Raw genomic sequence first — 19,315 nt, 5'->3', positions numbered from 1 at the left:
TATTTAAAACTCCTAGATGATGTTAATGGCCTGTTACCTACTGCAAAGCACAATGGGTTCCAGGGGCCTCATTTAGATCAACCTGAAACCAGTGAAACATGACCATGAGGTAGTGGAGACTGGGGTACAAATGCAACAAATCAGTGGAAGGATGCATGACTTTACAACCCTATTCTGATGTGTCCTCACTGATAGTGGACAAAAAACAATTATCAGGACAAAAGGACGGTGAGTGTCTTAACAATGCTTTCTAAGGAAAGTTCAATATTTTGATCTGACAACATTAGAGCACATAGCAGTAAAGTGAACAGGAAAGCATTTATGACAAATTACCCAGCACCTTCAATGGCATCTAAATAAACCTTCCCACCTTTAGAAATTGCTGAGGGACCCTGGGCTCGTCCAAAACTCAATGTGGCGCTTATTGTCTGACATTACCTTTTTCATACGCCGGAATACTCTCTTCAACCAGCTTACTGAGCTGGTATCCATTAAGATGCAAATATCTAAGTCGTTCCCTTAAAGATCTTTCCTCAAGGACAGTTAGGATGAGACGCCCCAAATTATTCCGTGGAATAGGCAAACCAAGTCCCAACGCCAAAGTGGAAGTCAGGTCTGTCTGCTCCACGTATTCAGAAACAACGAAGGAATCTGGAAGTTAGATAAGTAAAATGAAACAAACATTTTATCCAGTATCTAAAAATTGTAATGTTGTGCAAATTTTACCTCCAGATAATGTAACAGTCAAATTCCACTTAATTCTGGATGGTGAGATGCTCTTTTCTAGGGTAGAAAAGTCAACTACTAGGTTTGAGATGCGAGGGGAAAAGTTTAGAGGAGATGTACAAGACGAGTTTTTTTACACAGAAGGTGGTGAATGTCTGGAATGCACTGCCCAGAGAGGCAGTGGGAGCAGGTGCAACAGCAGCATTTAAGAGGCATCTAGACGAATACATAAATAGGATGAGAATGGAAGATTATGGAAGTGGATATAGTTTTAGTTTAAGCAGGCATCATGATCAGCACAGGTTTAGAGGCCGAAAGTCCCCTTCCTGTCTTGTACCGTTCTTTGTTCTATAACTCTGATCAGCAAAACTACGTAATAGAATCCTTCATGAGTTAGGTTTACGATTTAAGAGGAATAATCAGTGGTGTTTTTCAATAATTCAACATAACGTGTCCTCAATTAAAGCTTTGGTTCATTTCCAAACGATATCGGCAGAATCATTAGCGAGATTGTTATAAAACAGGATATTTAAAGAAACATTCCTTAATGGAGTTATACCATACCCGTCTGTTGGAACATAACAGTGCCAGTATGAAACAACATGGAAGCAGAGATCTTTTGCAAGAAGTTTCTTTGGAGCCGACGAGGGAGCGAGCTATCTTGGATCTGGTGCTATGTAATGAGGCGGGTAGAATTAGGGACCTTGTGGTGAAGGATCCTCTTGGGGAGAGTGATCATTGTATGGTGGAGTTTCTGGTGCAGATGGAGGAGGAGAAAGTGGGTTCCCGGACACGTGTCCTTTGTTTGAATAGAGGGGAGTACGTTACGATGAGAGAAGAATTGGCGAATGTGGACTGGGGGAGCACGTTGGAGGGAGGGTCTGTTGAGGAGCAGTGGAGGATCTTTAAGGAGATCTTTCTTGGTGCTCAGCTGAAATTTATTCCAATGGTCAAAAAGGATAGTAGGAGGAGAGGTAATAAGCCATGGATAACGAAGGAGGTGAAGGAAAGTGTTAAATTAAAAGCGGAGGAATTTAGAGTAGCTAAGAGTAGTGGGCGAGAAGAGGATTGGGAGAGGTTTAAATGTCAACAAAGATTGACAAAGAAGTTGATAAAGAAGGGTAGGAGAAACTATGAAGCTGGGCTAGCGCTTAATACAAAAAAGGATAGCAAGAGTTTTTATAAATATATAAAAAGGAAGAGGCTGGCTAGGGTGAATGTTGGTCCTTTAGAGGATGAGAAAGGGGACCTAGTGGTAGGGGATGGGGATATGGCTAAGGTATTGAATAACTTTTTTTGTTTCAGTCTTCACGGAGGAGGACGTGAATAATTTGCCGGGTGTTAGCGATGGAAAGGTGGTAGGACTGGAGGGTCTTAATGACATTACTGTTACTAGAGAGGCGGTGCTCGACAGACTGGAGGGGCTGATGTGGACAAGTCCCCAGGACCGGATGGAATGCATCCGAGGGTTCTGAAAGAAATGGCGGAGGTGATAGTGGATGCCTTGGTGGTTATTTTCCAGACGTCGCTGGATTCCGCGGAAGTGCCGGATGATTGGAAAACAGCTAATGTTACGCCATTGTTTAAGAAGGGTGCCAGGCAAAAGGCGGGGAATTATAGGCCGGTTAGTTTAACGTCTGTGGTAAGTAAAATGTTAGAATCTGTCATTAAGGAGGAAATTGCGAGGCATCTTGAAGGGAATTGCTTGATAGAGCAGACGCAGCACGGTTTCATTAAAGGGAAGTCGTGTCTGACAAATTTACTGGAGTTCTATGAGGATGTGTCTAGGGCGGTGGATAGAGGAGAGCCGGTGGATGTGGTCTTTCTAGATTTTCAGAAGGCGTTTGACAAAGTACCTCACAAGAGGTTATTGCAGAAGGTCAAGGGACATGGAGTTGGGGGTAGGGTGTTAGCGTGGATAGAGGATTGGTTGTCAAATAGGAGGCAGAGAGTGGGGGTCAACGGGTGCTATTCGGATTGGCGGATGGTGACTAGTGGAGTGCCCCAGGGGTCGGTGCTGGGGCCTCAGCTTTTTACCATTTATATAGATGATCTGGAGGAGGGAACCGAGTGTAGGGTGTCGAAATTTGCTGATGACACCAAGATTGGGGGAACGGCAAATTGTGCGGAGGGTGTGGAGAGTCTGCAGAAGGATCTAGATAGGCTGGGCGAATGGGCCAGGAAATGGCAAATGGAATTTAATGTTGGCAAGTGTGAGGTGGTCCACTTTGGTAGGAAGAATGGTAGGAAGGACTATTACTTACGGGGCGAAAAACTGCAGCAGGCGACGGTGCAGAGGGACCTCGGGGTCCTTGTGCATGAGTCGCAAAAACCCAGCTTGCAGGTGCAGCAGGTGGTCAGGAAGGCGAATGGGATGCTGGCCTTCATAGCGAGGGGGATTGAATATAAAAGTAGGGAGGTCTTGCTGCAGCTGTATAGGGCACTGGTGAGGCCGCAGCTGGAGTACTGTGTGCAGTTTTGGGTGCCGCACCTGCGCAAAGATATTTTGGCCTTGGAGGGAGTGCAGAGGAGGTTTACTAGGCTGATACCGGAGTTGAGGGGGTTGAGCTATGAGGAAAGGCTGAATAAACTGGGCTTGTACTCGTTAGAGTTTAGAAGAATGAGGGGAGATCTCATTGAGACGTATAAGATGATGAATGGGATGAATAGGATAGAGGTGGAGAGACTCTTCCCGCTCAAAAAAGACAGTAGGACTAGGGGGCACAGCCTCAAGATAAAAGGGGGGCGGTTTAGAACGGAGTTGAGGAGGAACTTCTTCACTCAAAGGGTGGTGAATCTCTGGAATTCTCTGCCCGTTGAAGTGGTGGAGGCTGCCTCGCTAAATATTTTTAAGACGCGGGTTGATGCGTTTTTGATAAAAGAGGGGATTAAGGGTTATGGGGAGAGGGCGGGAAAGTGGAACTGAGCAGCGACAGATCAGCCATGATCTTATTGAATGGCGGGGCAGGCTCGAAGGGCTAGATGGCCTACTCCTGCTCCTATTTCTTATTTTCTTATGTTCTTATCAACTGACCCACAAAATGGGGAAAACTTCCTTTATTACACCTGACCCATGACATGAAAATTCAATGAGGCTGCTTGCATACTTTCCAATTTTCTGTGTTTTTCATTGTAAGTTTATTAGGCGATCAACCAGAATACTAAATTGTTAAAATCTAACTTTGTGATTAGAAACTAAGATCTAACTTTTTTAGGACTTGTGTTGGTAATATGATAAAGCAGGAAATTTAGAAGTAGGGCACAGTGTAGAGAATAAGCCAAGATAGTGGGTGTTGATTTCTAGTTTTGCTGCTTACTGAACAAAAGCCATTTAAGGCGGCCTGTGAGTAACTGCTTGTGTAAGGTTGGAATGTACCTCTACGAGACAAGAAAGAATGGAGTGTAAAAGCCATGAGATACAGTGGTAAATACAAAGGGTGTTATGTAAACTTGTAAGTTTGAATAGCCACATAAACTTTTTCTGTTTGTTCAAGGAGAGCATAATCACCGTGAGGCAAAAAGTGATTGGGGAGAAGGGACGGGTTAATTCGATAACAGCCAGGATAAATGAGGGCCTCCTGATCAGATTCAGATTCACACGGTGGGGAATTTGAGAAAACAAAACAAGAACAAACAAGGGACAAAGGGACAGAAAGGGAAAAAAAACAAAGAGCCTTAAGACCAAAAGCTGAAAGAAGAGGTCATTGTGCGTACTCCAGCTAGTCGTAATACAGGAAGTATATAGAGCACGCGTGAGTCACTAGAGTTTATAGCAATCGTTTGCCTGAAAATTTAATAAACTTGTTCTGCCTTTATTTCATTAAAGTAGTCTGGTGACTAAACCTTTTAACAGAACGATTTCCACAACAATTAGGGGCACAAAAGCCAACATTGTTGTACTACTGATACCTTGGTTCCGATTAGCCAAATGAAGAAGACTAGAATGCAGTGCAAGCTGTATTGCAGGTGGCTTCCACACTTCCTTCCTACAATGTTCTGCTGGATTTATACACTCTTACATTTAAACAATGCAGTGAGTTCAACCCTACAAAACATTGCTTGGCTGCACCCTCTTCTGGAATGGGAGGGAGTAGTTTCAAGCCCCATTCCAAATGTGTGCATTAGTAAAATGTAGAACAAAGAAAATCAGCAAAAAGAGGTTACTGAAGGAGCATCAAATCATGCTTGGCAAATAAGTTGGGCTAAAAAGGACAAATTGAACACAAATCAAAACAATTATTTTAAGATCATCAGAAAGGCACAATGTAGTATACATGGCTGCAATCAATTATTTTCCGACTACGTTCACTGTTTAAATGGGTTTGATATCAGGCTTGACTTACAAAGGACCTGAATGAACTGGATACAATACAGGGTTTAAAGATGACTTGACTATTTCAGTTTATGCAATTTGAGAGAAATCATTTATCCCAACATTCTACATTTGGTTTGAATCCAGGAGGTATTAATTTCAATGGAAAATCATAAAAACATAGAATCACAGAAACCCTACAGTGCAGAAGGAGGCTATTCAGCCCATCGAGTCTGCACCAACCACAATCCCGCCCAGGCTTTTTTCACATAACCCCTCATATTTACCCTGCTAATCCCCTGATAGTAAGGGTCAATTTAGCATGGGCAATCAACCTAACCTGCATATCTTTGGACTGTGGGAGGAAACCGGAGCACCAGGAGGAACCCATGCAGACAGGGGGAGAACATGCAAACTCCACACAGACAGTGATCCGAGGCTGGAATTGAACCCAGGTCCCTGATGCTGTGAGGCAGTGATGCTAACCACTATGCCACCGTGCTGCCCTCGAAATGATTGGGGAACACAGAAGAAAAATAAGGTGCTTGCTCCATGTGGACAGGTAACACAGATAATGCTCACTGTCTCCTTCAAAGAAACTCTCTTCACTGTACACATGTCAATATAACTACTGTACTAATGCAAGAAAATAACTAAACAGGAGGGATAATTCTGGAGATAGTCAAAATGGGGAAGGTTAAAAAAGTGACAAAGATTGGTTGCGCATTAAAATAGTGCTTTTGCCTCTTGTGTTCAAATGAAATGCAGAGTCATGGGCTGAATGTTTATTCTTAACCTACATAAATGTAAATGGTCTAAGACAACATGAACTGAGATAGTCCTACAGGCATATGTCCTCAGTATAAAACAGGCTTCAATTCAGCTTGACAGCTCCACTCTAAACTCTAAAATGGAAGAGCTAAGATTAGGTGATGCTTAAAATTTAAATTTTATGTATTAGTCACAAGTAAGGCTTACATTAACATTGCAATGAAGTTACTGTGAAGTTCCCCTAGTCGCCACACTCTGGCACCTATTTGGGTCAATGTACCTAATCAGCACATCTTTCAGACTGTGGGAGGAAATCAGAGACCCAGAGAAAACCCATGCAGACATGGGGAGAATGTGCAGACTCTGCACAGACAGTGACACAAGCCGGGAATCGAACCCAAGTCACTGGCGGTATGAGGCAGCAGTGCTAACCACTGTGCTACCGTGCCACCCTGCTTTCCTGGCTGGATGCAAGGATAGATCATTCATATTTTTACTTAGCAAAACTATCAACCACAAAGTACACAATTAAATGTAAAGAAATGGTGATAATCTTGCTAATTATTGTTGAAATATTTTATTTTCATTTACAATCTCAGCCATGTTGAGGAACAATAATAGCTTGAATGATGTTTTAAAAAGTTCATTCTAAAAGAGAAATACTGGAAAGCTCAGCAACTAAAGATCGACAATAACACATAACATACTAAAACAGTATTGCTGTAATGGTCAAAGCTTCTTTCTGTTCCTCACCTTTCTTTCTGAAAGCTGGACTGATCAAAACCAATGGAGTGTTCACTTCATGATTTGAAGATCCTCCATGACTGCCTGTATCTGACATTCCATGATCTCCACACAATATCAACAAACTAGGCAGAGACGTTTCACCTTCCTGTAAGTTGCCAGCCAAGAATAGCACATGCATTAATACCAATACACTGGGTATAATTTGCAATTCATTTCAAATACAAATTAATTGAAAAATTAATTGCAATGCTCCTAATCTTTTCAAGTGGAAATATATTCCACAACTGACTTCTTCATGAATGCATAATCTCTTACTACAGATTCACATCAAAGATTAGGAAAGCCCATTACAGAGCAGATTTGTGAAGACTGCAGGATCTCCAGAAGGGAACTGGTGAGAGGGAGAGAAAGAACGAGAGCTGGGAGGAAAATAAAGAATGCATACATTAAGAAGCTTCATAATTTAACCCAATAAGTCTTGCTATCTTTCTGGTGAATCTGTGCTTTATCTCCTCCAGAGTTGGTATATCTTCAATCATGGTTGATATCCAAAATAAAACAGTGGTTCTGACCAAGATCCTATACAACTGAAGGAGCGCTTTCTCACTTTTGAATTCAAACCCCCTTGCAGATAAAGGCCAATGGTTTTAGTCATTTTAACATCAGTGAGACTTCTACAGATACACTACAAACCTTAGACAATAGTTCTGCATGAATCTTCTGAACAATGTTATCCATTTCATTAAGCTTTGGTCCCACCAGGTGACTATTTGGTCCAGCCAAATGGCCAATATGATCTAATCCAAGGTAGTGTAAGATTAGTAAATCCCAGTCATCTCTTTTTAATACTGTGTCCAAGTGCCTTGTTACATTTTCATCCACCTGTTTAGAAAAGATGTACATTCATTTATTTTAAAAAACAAGGACTATGAATTCCAAATACAACTTACTGCAGGTAGTGTTTTGTTTTAACTGTTATTTAAAGGTTCGTTTTCATTGATACCTGCAGTTTAGTTACAAAATTTGTTCTGTGTTGAAAACATCTATGCCAACAAGGAATTTCAGATACTGAAAATTTGAACACAATCATCAAGCAAATGAAATAAATAAACTAGTTTACATGAACAGAGTTAACTTTCATTCATACACTTATTGCATCCTCAGAATGTCTCAGTGATTTACAGCCAATGCATTACATTAGAAGTGCAAATCTCTGCCATGTACTCAAATGTACAGGCAATTTGCACAATGTCCAACAAAGATCAAAGGGATGAATGACAAATTAAACTATTTTTGTGGCATTTGTTGAGAGATCAGTGTTGCTCAGGGCAATCTCCTATTCTTCCTCAAATATAAATTAGGATTTTCTAAATGCAGTTATAAGAAATAGGAGTAGACCACGCAGTCTATCTGTACTAAAGCATTCTGCAGTCTCCTTCAATTTAAATAACATTCTGCTTTTCTATCCTTCCTGCTAAACTAAAAAGCTTAACATTTCCCAAATTATACTCCATCTGCTAATTCTTCCCCTATCTCTATCCCTTTGCAGACTGTCTCTCCTCTTCACAATTTTAATTTGATTTGATTTATTATTGTCATGGGTATTAGTAAGTAGTGAAAGTATTGTTTCTTGTGCACTATACAAAAAAAGCATAATGTACATAGAGAAGGAAAGGAGACAGTGCAGAATGTAGTGTTACAGTCATGGCTAGAAAAAAATTAACTTAATGTGAGGTAGGTCCATTCAAAAGTCGGATGACAGCAGGGAAGAAGCTGTTCTTGAGTCGGTTGGTACATGTCCTCAGATTTTTGTATTTTTTTCCTGATGGAAGAGTATGTCCAGGGTGGTTGGGGTCCTTAATTATGCTGGCTGCTTTTCCGAGGCAACGAGAAGTGTAGACAGTGTCAATTTGCTTTTCTACCCACCTTTAATAAAATTGGCTACAATACAATCTGTCCCTTCACCCAAGTCATTAACACAGATTATAAATAGTTCAGGTCCTGGCATTGATCCCAGCAGCATTCCACGAGTTACAGCTCACCAATCTTAAAATGACCCATTTATCCTGACTCTCTTGTTTTCTGATAGTTAACCAATCTTCTATCCATGTTCCTATATCCCTCACAACAGCAGTAGCCTTTTATGTAGCACCTTCTTAAATGTCTTTTGGAAATCAATCGACTGTTCCCCTTTATCCACCCTGCTTCTTATCTCCTCAAAGAACTCTTAATAAATTTGTTAAACATCATGTTTACTCTGCATGATTGTATGATTTTCTAAAAGTCCTTCCAATATCTCCTGAATAACAGATTATAGCATTTTCCCAATAGCACGTTAAATTAACTGGCCTATAGTTTCCTGCTTTCAGGTTCCCTCCATTCTTGAATTGTGGCATTACATTTGCGGTTTGCCACTCTGCTGGGAACTTTCCAGAACGTAGGGAATTTTGGAGATTTCAATCAAAACTTCCACTATCTCTGCAGCTGCTTCCTATAAGACCTGAGGATCAGGCCAAGAGTCTTTGGTCCCATTACTTTTTCTGGTACTTTTTGTCTCGTATTATTTCAGTTTTAAGTTTCTCCTTTCTTATTTTTAAGTTTCTCCTCCCTGCTTTTCTATTATTCTTAGAATGCTTTGTGTGTCCTTTACTGTAAAGACATATGCAGAATACTCAAAGTCTCTGCCATTTCTTGGTTTCCCATAATTAATTCCCCAATCTCATCCTCTAAGGGACTAATGTTCACTTTAACTATGCTACTACCTTTCTCTTTATGGACCTGTAGAAGTTTTACTATCTAAGTTTATATTTCTTTCTAGTTTTCTCTCATACAGCAATTTATCTCACTTTATTTTTAGTCACCCTCTGTTGGTTTCTAAATTAGTGCAATATGCATTTGGACAGGCAGAAGGGGCCATGGTTGACCATCTCTCCTGAAAGACAACACATCTAAAAATGCAACACTCAGTGCTGTACCAGTTAGAAATGGGATGGATCTGTGATCAAATTTCAGATTCTGGTCAAGTTCTTAGTGATGCTTTTACACAAATAAAATAACTACAAACTTTAAAATACTTTTTTTCCAATTTAAGTTTTTAAATTTAGTTTTTTAGGGGGCGGCACGGTAGCAGTGGTTAGCACTACTGCTTCACAGCACCAGGGACCTGGGTTCGATTCCTGGCTTGGGTCACTGTCTGTGTGGAGTTTGCACATTCTCCTCGTATCTGCATGGGTTTCTTGCGGGTGCTCCAGTTTCCTCTGAAAGACATGCTGGTTAGGTGCACCAATGTTATTACAGGTGCCAGACTGTGGCAACTAAGGGAATTTCACAGTAACTTCATTGCAGTGTTACTGTAAGCCTTACTTGTGACTAATAAATAAACTTTTACTTTAGTTTTATATACCGCTAATCTTCAAACTTCAAAATAAGAATTGAAGGAGTTGGGAGAAAAAGAGTGGAACACCTCTCTAATACGATGGATAAATCACAGATAACAGGACCTAGGACTTATTTTTAAACTTCAGTATTCAAAAGGTTCCTTGGCTAAGTAGAAAAGTAAAAATTGAGGGAATTGGGAGGAGAGAGTGAAACAGTTTTCTAATACCATCTTTCCTTGGCTTCTCCTGAGCGATGATAACATCTCCATAATGAAAGGTCATTCAGTCTTGAAATATTGGTTCTATTCTCTTCCCACAGATGTTGTCAGACCTACTGAGATTTTTCAGCATTTTCTGTTTTCCTTTCGATAGGAATTTGTTCTACTATGACCAAAGGTCTTTGTGATTAGGCCTATTGATCTATTTAACACACATCCAAACTATCCTTTGGCTCCTTGCTCTAAGTATTTTGCACAATGAGTTGAATTGGTTACATTTGGGTCTTGATGTCTAAACTAAGTGTGAGGAGGAAAATCAATAAAATTGGGCACAGCACAAAATGTGTCAAAAATGTACTTACCTCAGTATAATCAGACACAAAGAAAGAGGTAGTCCCATCATATTCTACAAAGTGATTGGGAAACAGTCGAATCCAAGTGTCATCGCCGTAGAACAAGATTCTTTTTCCAGCAGATTTTGCCTGCCAGATCAGATTATCTTCCAGCAAGGTCGGAGAATTTAGGTTCATGATGACATCAATAAATCCAGGAATCCTGCCAGTCATCATAGCCTAAACACACACAGATAGTTAAAACATCAAAATTGGCACACCTCCAGTATTTCCATAAGTATGTCCTAAACTGTTCAAATTCTATTATTTCAAATAATCAAAGACTGACAACTAAAGCAATTTACCTAAATTTCATTCAAACTCATTCCCTCAAGTATACGAGTTTCTCAAATAGCCCCCTCACTTCTTTGTAAGAGTTAGGTCTCCCCACATTATTCCCAGCTGAAAGCTCGAGAGGCTACTAAGTCCAAGGCCTTTTTCAATGCTATGCCTTGAAGAACAGATAGCCAATTTTCAACTCATATCTAAAGTGTGGTATTTATCTCCTCGCATAGGTCTTTTCAGTGCTAAAAATGGAAATTCTCTGAACATAAGTTTTTTTCTTACATAAAAAGAACCTCCTATATCTCCATTTGGAAGCAGGAAAAGGACAATCAACAAGCCTCAAATTTCTCACCACGCATAGTGTGTATTCTTGTAAGTATTCATGTATAGGCTGCTTTTACACAAGTAAGGTCAGCTTGTAAACTGAAGGATTTCTATGTTATTACTGGTTGTATCAAATCATTGTAATTCACGCTATCTGCCAGCAACGTATAAATGACAGATGGGGACATCCCGGACCGCTTAGAAAACTTCAGTATACAAAAACTTCCTGGTTAACTAGAAAGATTAAGGTTAAAATTGGACATTAAAAAAACGTTTAACAATTGTACAGTTAATAATACATATGAAAATGGAGTGGAACATGAAAAATATGGAAGGGAAGCAAAAATTACTAGCTTTAGGGTGGATACAAAATAGACCAACTGCAAAAATGAAGAAATAAAGGATTTTATTAGCATATGAAAGGAAGAATAGTAAGGTGAAGATACGGCCAAGTAGGGATGATAAAGGAAGTCCTATTAAGGAGGATGGGTTAATGGCAGAGATGCTAAGTGAGCACTTTCAATCATATTTCGTGCAACAGTGATAAGAAAAGGGTACAAGAGCAAGCTGTGGAGCAATTAGATAGGATTTTAGATAAGAAACTAATACACAAAAAAATTAGTGGAACACAAAATGTATCAGGCCCTATTACCACATGATTTATAATGCTGAGACAAGTTAAAATGAAAACAAAGACTTGAACCAGAATCTTCAACGTCAAAGATGTAACAAAGGACTGGCCAGTTGTCACTCTAATACCTATATCCAAAAAGAAAGAGATGAATAAACCAATCATTTATATAACAGTCAGCAAGCCCAAGCATTGGTAAGCTTCCAAAGGCTGTAATACATGATACAATTAATACTCAGCTGAAACAACAGCCAACATGAATTTGTAAAAGACAAGTCTTGGAGGAAGTAACAGAGCACACTCTTTAAAGAAAGTTGCAAGGAGATAGTGGCAAGATATAGCAAGTCATTGCTTGAAGTTGCATGATTTTAAGTCATTTTGATTAACTTTATATCTTTATTGGGGCTGGTATTCACATTTAGCCTTGTGGATTCACGTTAACATTGTTTCACGGCAGGTGTGAGATAGGGTTGCGTGATCCAATCGGCACCATTTTGGAGCTCAACAACCCTCCCACTGGCCGACCCTTGGCTCACCGATCACAGCGAGGGGTCAGGAATGGAAAGTGGTGATCAGCCAACAGCGCCAAGGACCTGGGTTCAACTCCCAGCTTGGGTCACTGTCTGTGTGGAGTTTGCATGTTCTTGTCTCGTCTGCGTGAGTTTCTTCCGGGTGCTCCAGTTTCCCCCCAGGGTCTGAAAGATGTGCCAGTTAGGTGCATTGGCCATGCTAAATTCTCCCTCAGTGTACCCGAACAGGCACCGGAGTGTGGCGGCTAAGGGATTTTCACAGTAACTTCATTGCAGTGTTAATATAAGCCCACTTGAAACACTAATAAAATAAACTTAAAACTTATTTTGTTTTAAACGCCATTTCATTTATGAATATAATAATGCAACAATCTAGTGTTCAAACTTACAGAACGCAGAGCTTACAATTTTTATTCTGACCCAAAGGCTCCTACAAAATCCAACTTTACTAAAGCTGCTTGTAATGGAAATATTAGATTGGCTTCATGTTGTTTAATTTGAAGCTACACTTTTCAGGAATGTAACTACTGCATTAAGCAAGAAACTATCATAATGAAATGGGCAAAAATAGTGACAAATAGAATTACAGAAAAATAGATCAGTAAATTGGAGTTTGGTTAATAAAACAAATTGGACTTTTAATCGGGGGAAACAAAGTAATGTAAAATAAGAGAGATTTGACATCAGATTCACAAGACAGTAAAAGCAGCACTACAAATGATAAGGCCATAAGTAAAACTAATAGAATAATTGTTTTTCAAAAGTCCCAACATAATGGTAACCTTTTCATTATATGATGGGTCTTTTGAAGCCTTACCTTAATTCTGGGCATTGTGACTGTAGGGGGCCAAGCTTTAGCAATAAAGCTGTGAGAGGAACCTTGTTCAACTAGATGTCGTGTATATGGCATAAATTGTCTTCCTTTTGGTCCAAATACAAAATCTTCCCTCAAAGCGTCCACCAACATAACAACAACCCTGCCAAACAATGGAGATGGAGGCTTTGTCCAGTTCGATGTGAGGCCTAAGTCAAAAGAACGAGTAGACACTTTATTCACATTTTGATCATTTACTGAACAATGAACGGATCTCTCCAGCATTGTTCACATGTACTTTGGTATCTGCAGCACAATATATCTAGCAACTAACTGCGACTGTCCTTTTATGGCCACTGCGCAGTTACTCCGTATAAAGCTTGATGATATAGATCACATGCCTGAGGTCCCTTCAGAGTACAGTGGATGTGGAGATGCCGGCGTTGGACTGGGGTGGGCATAGTAAAAAGTCTTACAACACCAGGTTAAAGTCCAACAGGTTTATTTGGAATCACAAGAATTCGGAGCATTGCTTCTTCATCAGGCATTCACCTGATGAAGGAGTGGCGCTCTGAAAGCTTGTGTTTCCAAATAAACCTGTTAGACTTTAACCTGGTGTTGTGAGACTTCTTACTGTGCAGACTACAGTTGTAAGAGCTTAATCAAGCATCATTACTGTTCCACGAAGATACACTGACTTTCTTGTGGTTCAGTATTTTTCTAATTCGTAATCAATTCCTTCAGGATGTCATCCACTCTTACCAGTGATGTCCAGCTGACTGGCCTATACAGTGAAGTTATCACTGCTACACTGACTGGCTTTAGAACCCCTTTTCTCCATTCCTAAGGCCCAGTTTTGAAGGATTCCCTAAAGGTGCTTGCTAAAATCGTCTTTCCTCTATCTAAATTTCAAATTACAAAACGGAAGAGTTTGTAAACCAGTTGGAAAACTTAAAATGGCAGCAAATGTAGAATTTAAAATGGAAAAAAAAGCATATCCATTAAGTCAAATAAAAATAAAAGAAATTTTGAACAGGGTGGCACAGTTTGGCAGTGATTAGCACTGCTGCTTCACAGCACCAGGGATCCGGGTTCAATTCGAGCCCCAGGAACTGTCTGTGTGGAGTTTGCACATTCTCCCCATGTCTGCATGGGTTTCCTCAGGGTGCTCCGGTTTCTTCCCTCAGTCCAAAGATGTGTGGGTTAGATTGATTGTCCATGCTAAATTGCCCCTTAGTGTCAGGGGGATTAGCAGAGTAAATACGTGGTTATGGGGATAGGACCTGAGTGGAACTCTTGTCTGTGCAGGCTTGATGGGCTTCTATGGGATTCTGTGTCTATGTTTCTACTTACCAGATCTTTAAACCATTGAGCAGCTTTTTGGCTTAAAATGTGATATTTCGAAAGCTCAGAGAAGCTGAACAATACATTGGAATGTTTATATATGATGTGTATAAAATATCAGTCGCTGCTACTTATCTGCAATCTAATCTTGACGCTCATCAATCAGCACTTCATACAACTGAACAGCACTTTACTCAACCTCTCAATTTTAAGCCAGTTAGACTTAGACTCAGCTGTTGAATCATGATAAAATGTAAGGACAGTGTTAATTTCTTTTACAGAGTAAGAAGTAGGATGAAGAACAGGAAGACTAATTAACAGGAAGACTAGCCTTCAAATCTCATTGTTGCTATGCCATGTTTATTTAACGTTTACTGCCACCTGCAAATGCATCCTTCAGCTCTGGTGAAAATCAATGCTTTCCCCTTGAATTACAGGTTATGAAAGAAGCTACATAAACACAATTTATTTCTGTTCTGCTGCCCATCAAACATGCAGAAGGAACACGTTTTGCATCTGTCAAGAATAACGAATGCAGCAAACGTTTCTGGAACTGTGCAGAAGTAGAAAGGTGTGTCCCTTTCCTACTTACAACCCCAAGTCTTTAACATCAATGAGCTACCCTCTGAAGACAAAGATTCCCACATCCCCTTTGAACCCCTCAAATGCCAACCATGCCAAACCACACTCAACCACTCAGCCCAGGCCAATTTGAGCCTAATAAATAGTAGCTATGTATGAAGAGTTACACAGGAATCAGTCCAAAGCCAGAAGTGCAGTGTCTGTTCTTATGTTAATGGAAAGCAACACTACATAACATAGGAATGATAGAGTCAGCAGGGTCATACAGGGCACCAGCAGACCTGTAGGGTATTAGCTGCACTGAAGGACATTGGCCACACTGGTAGGGCAATAGCCACCACTGGTAATGGTGATGGCAGAACACTGACCACACTGCATGGCACTGGCAGGGCTCTAGCCACACTTCAAGGCACTGGCAAAATATTGGTTGCACTGCAGGGCACTGGCCACACTGCAATACAGTAAGAAGTCTGACAACACCACATTTAAGTCCAACCGATTTATCTGATAGTAATCACAAGCTTTCGAGGTTCCCCTCTTCGTCAGGTGAATGGAGAGTTCTGACGAAGAGGGGAACCTCAAAAGCTTGTGAGTTTATAAATCGATTGGACTTAAACCTGGTGTTGTCAGACTCCTTAGTGTGTTTACCCCAGTCCAACACTGGCATCTCCACATCACGCTGCAATGCACAGACAGTACACTGGTGGCTACTGGCAGGGCACTGGTCACCACTGACACAGCCACTGGCAAGGCACTGGTCGCCACTGGCTAGACACTGGTCACCAACGATACCACCACTGGCCGTCACTGGTAAGGCACTGGTTGCCACTTGCCGGACAATGGTCACCACTGATACCACCACCAGTCACCACTGGCAGGGCACTGGCTGTCACTGGCAGGTGACTGATTGCCACTGCACCGCCACTGGGCAGACAACAGCCACCACTGATACTGTCACTGGTCACCACTGGCCGGGGTCTCGTTGCCACGGGCAGGGCACTGGATTGTCAGCCGGTGTTTCCTGCTCCTGGCTGCGGGGGGGGGGGGGCGGGGAAGGAGGTGAATGCGGAACACAATCCCGACCCGGGGCACGCCCCCCCCCCCGGTTACCTGGCACAGGCTCTGCCGGGATCTCGGTCACCCTGGCTTTCAGCGAGCCGAATGATCTGACAGGAGCGGGGAAGAAGCCCCTCAGGAACATGGCCATGCCCGCCACCAGCAGCAGGAGGCCGCAGCAGGCAAACAGCGAGGAACGGAGCCGCATCGTCTCAACTTGGCCTGGCCCAGCCTGGCCGCACTGCGCAGGCGCGACGCTGGGGGCGGGGCCAACTGCTGGAGGCGGGGGGGCGGGGCCCGTCGTTGTGGGCGGGGCCAGCGGCTGGGGACTGGGCCGGCTGCTGGGAGCGGGCCAGTGACTGGGGGCGGGGGCCAAATGTTGTGGGCGGGGTCAGTCATTGTGGGTGGGGCCAGTGACTCGGGTCCTGGAGTATGGAATTGAATGAATGAACAAACACTAACAAATTAAACAAACTTTATTTTGGTAACACTCAAAATGTTATACTCCAACCGTTATACTCAAAAACTAAATGTTACACTCACAAAGTTATAAAGAGCAAGCACGCTGAAACATAAGCAAAAAAAAGTCTCAATAAGCAATAATCCACTGGAAGAAACTACTTTGGGAATCAATCCAAAAACAGTAGAGTCATAGATAGATCACTACATGGTGGCACAGTGCTTAGTACTGCTGCCTAATAGACCTAGGGACCGGGTTCAATTCCCGCCTCCGTCACTGTCTGTGTAGAGTTTGCACATTCTCCCCACATTCTCCATATGTGTGGGTTTCCTCTGGGTGCCCCGGTTTCCTCCCATATTCCAAAGATGTGCAGGTTAGGTTGACTGACCATGATAAATTACCCCTTAGTGTCAGGGGGATTAGCAGGGCAAATATGTGGAGTTCCTGGGATAGAGCCTGGATGGGATTGTTGTTGGTGCGGGCGCAATGGGCTGAATGGCCTCTTTCTGTACTGTAGGGATTCTATAATTCTATAGATTCCCTACAGTGCAGAGGGAGGCCAATCTGCACTGACAACACTCCCACTCAGGCCCTCTCCCCATAATCCCATGTCTCTGCTAGTCCCCCTGACACTAAGGAGCAATTTGGCATGGCCAATCAACCTAACCTGCGCATCTTTGGAATGTGGGAGGAAACCAGAGCACCCAGACGAAATCCATGCAGACACAGGGAGCAGGTGTAAAGTAGATCTGACAAAAGAAATAGTTGCTTTTATACAGCACCTTTCACAACCAACAGTTTCCCTGAAGTGAAAACCAACAATGCTGGAAAATCTCTGCAGGTCTGACAGCATCTGTGGAGAGAGAATAGAGCCAACATTTCGAGCCAAACCTTGGGCAGCACAGTAGCATAGTGGTTAGCACTGCTGCTTCATAGCTCCAGGGACCTGGGTTCGATTCCTGGCTCAGGTCACTGTCTGTGTGGAGTTTGCACATTCTCCTCGTGTCCGCGTGGGTTTCCTCTGGGTGCTCCGGTTTCTTCCCACAGTCCAAAGATGTGCGGGATAGGTTGATTGGCCATGCTAAAAAATTGCCCCTTAGTGACCAGGGATGTGTAGGTTAGAGGGATTAGTGGGTAAAACGCATGGGGATAGGGCCTGGGTGGGATCGTGGCTGGTGCAGACTCAATGGGTTGAAGGGCCTGTTTCTGCACTGTAGGGTTCTATGTTCTACATTTTGCAGCATTTTCTGTTTTCACTTCAGATTGTGGCATCCGAAGTATTTTACTTTATTTTAGTGTCCCTGAAGCGCTTTACAGATAATAATGTACCATTATAATGTAGAAAATGCAACAGGCAATTTGTACACAGCCAGCTCCCATGAATGGCAATGTGGTAATGACCAGATAATCTGTTCCGTTGATGTTGAATGAGGGATAAATATTGTCCAGGATGCTGGGGATAAATTCTCTGCTCTCCTTTTAAATAGTGCTATGGAATCTTTTACCTGAGAGATCACAAGATCACAAAAAATTAGAACAGGAGTGGATCATATAGCCCATCAAACCTGTTGTGCCATTCAAAACAATCATAACATTTATTTATTAATATCTCAAGTAGACTTATGTTAACACTGCGGTGAAGTTACTGTGAAAATCTCCTGGTCACCACACTCCTGCATCGGTTCAGGTGCATTGAGGGAGAGTTTCGCACGGCCAATCCACCTAACCAGCACATCTTTCACTCTGGGAGGAAAGCAGAGCACCTGGAGGAACCCCACACAAACATGGACAGAACATGCAAACTCCACACGGACAGTGACTCAAGCCGGGAGTTGAACCAGATCCCTGGCACTGTGAGATAGCAGTGCTAACCACTGTGCCACCATGTCAACTCCATTTTCCCATCTGCTCTCCATAGCCCTTCACTCTTGAGAGATCAAAAATCTATTTATCCCTGTCCTAAATGCAATGAACATTCAGGGAGAAGACAGGGCCTCGGGTTTAACATCTCATCTAAAAGATGGCACCTCTGACAGTTCAGCATCCCCTCACTGTTGGCCTTGACTTTTGTACTCAAATCCTGGAGTAGGGCTTGAACCTACAACCTTCTAGCTCAGAGGCAAGAGTGCTACCTATTGAGCCACCAGGAATGAAAAAGGTTAAGCAAGAAAAAGAAAAAAAAGCACAAATAAGTAACTATTTTCCTACATTACATCAGCGACTAGATTCCATTGGTAAAGCATTTAGGGGTGTGGTGAGGTTGTGTAAAGTTACATAGAAACACAAATTATTTTATTTTACATCAACGCAAACAAAATGTGAGAACCACTGGAAGTGAATAAATCTGAAGGGAAGAAAAATAATGAACAGAGTTTTGACTGTGTTATATTGGAGCTAGCACTAATTAAATTTCTTTTAAATGTGTTAATTCCATTGTTTAAAAATAACACTGCTCAGAAAATCTGGCCTTATACACAACATGAACTCAAAATCTGATTCTATTTATCACTTAATTTTATGTCACTTAATCATGAATGTTATTATTTTGCAAGTACTTGTTTTGTATAGATAGGGGATACATTCAAGTGATGCTTTAATCCGATACAGGAACACTTTCTACAAGTTTTGCAAGCATTTCTGTCATTCAGCATGGATACAGCGCATGTTCTGGATTCTAAATGTACCGCAAATGTAACTAAACTGATGACATTTCACAAAGTGAGAAGTCTCACAACACCAGGTTAAA

The 19,315-nt window shown here is 41.8% G+C and overlaps 1 protein-coding gene across 2 annotated transcripts in view; it reads right to left on the bottom strand.

Annotated features, from left to right (window-relative positions):
* pigg (phosphatidylinositol glycan anchor biosynthesis class G (EMM blood group)) overlaps positions 1-16,340 on the bottom strand; it is a 37,185-nt gene extending 20,845 nt beyond the window's left edge. For both annotated transcript variants that reach the window (XM_080194955.1, XM_080194963.1), the window contains exons 1-6: positions 16,164-16,340; positions 13,131-13,336; positions 10,514-10,723; positions 7,250-7,438; positions 6,563-6,701; positions 439-651 (exon numbers count right to left, since the gene is read on the bottom strand). In XM_080194955.1, the coding sequence (XP_080051081.1) occupies positions 439-651; positions 6,563-6,701; positions 7,250-7,438; positions 10,514-10,723; positions 13,131-13,336; positions 16,164-16,317 (1,111 nt within the window). In that variant the 5' untranslated portion in view covers positions 16,318-16,340. The remainder of the gene's footprint in view (positions 1-438; positions 652-6,562; positions 6,702-7,249; positions 7,439-10,513; positions 10,724-13,130; positions 13,337-16,163) is intronic.
* Positions 16,341-19,315: the final 2,975 nt, after the last annotated feature.

This window comes from Carcharhinus amblyrhynchos, chromosome 1, assembly GCF_965287045.1.
Source record: "Carcharhinus amblyrhynchos chromosome 1, sCarAmb.v2.hapA, whole genome shotgun sequence".
Lineage (NCBI taxonomy): Eukaryota > Metazoa > Chordata > Chondrichthyes > Carcharhiniformes > Carcharhinidae > Carcharhinus > Carcharhinus amblyrhynchos.
The sequence above is the reverse complement of the archived record's forward strand: the minus strand, read 5'-3'. Positions and strand labels throughout refer to the sequence as shown.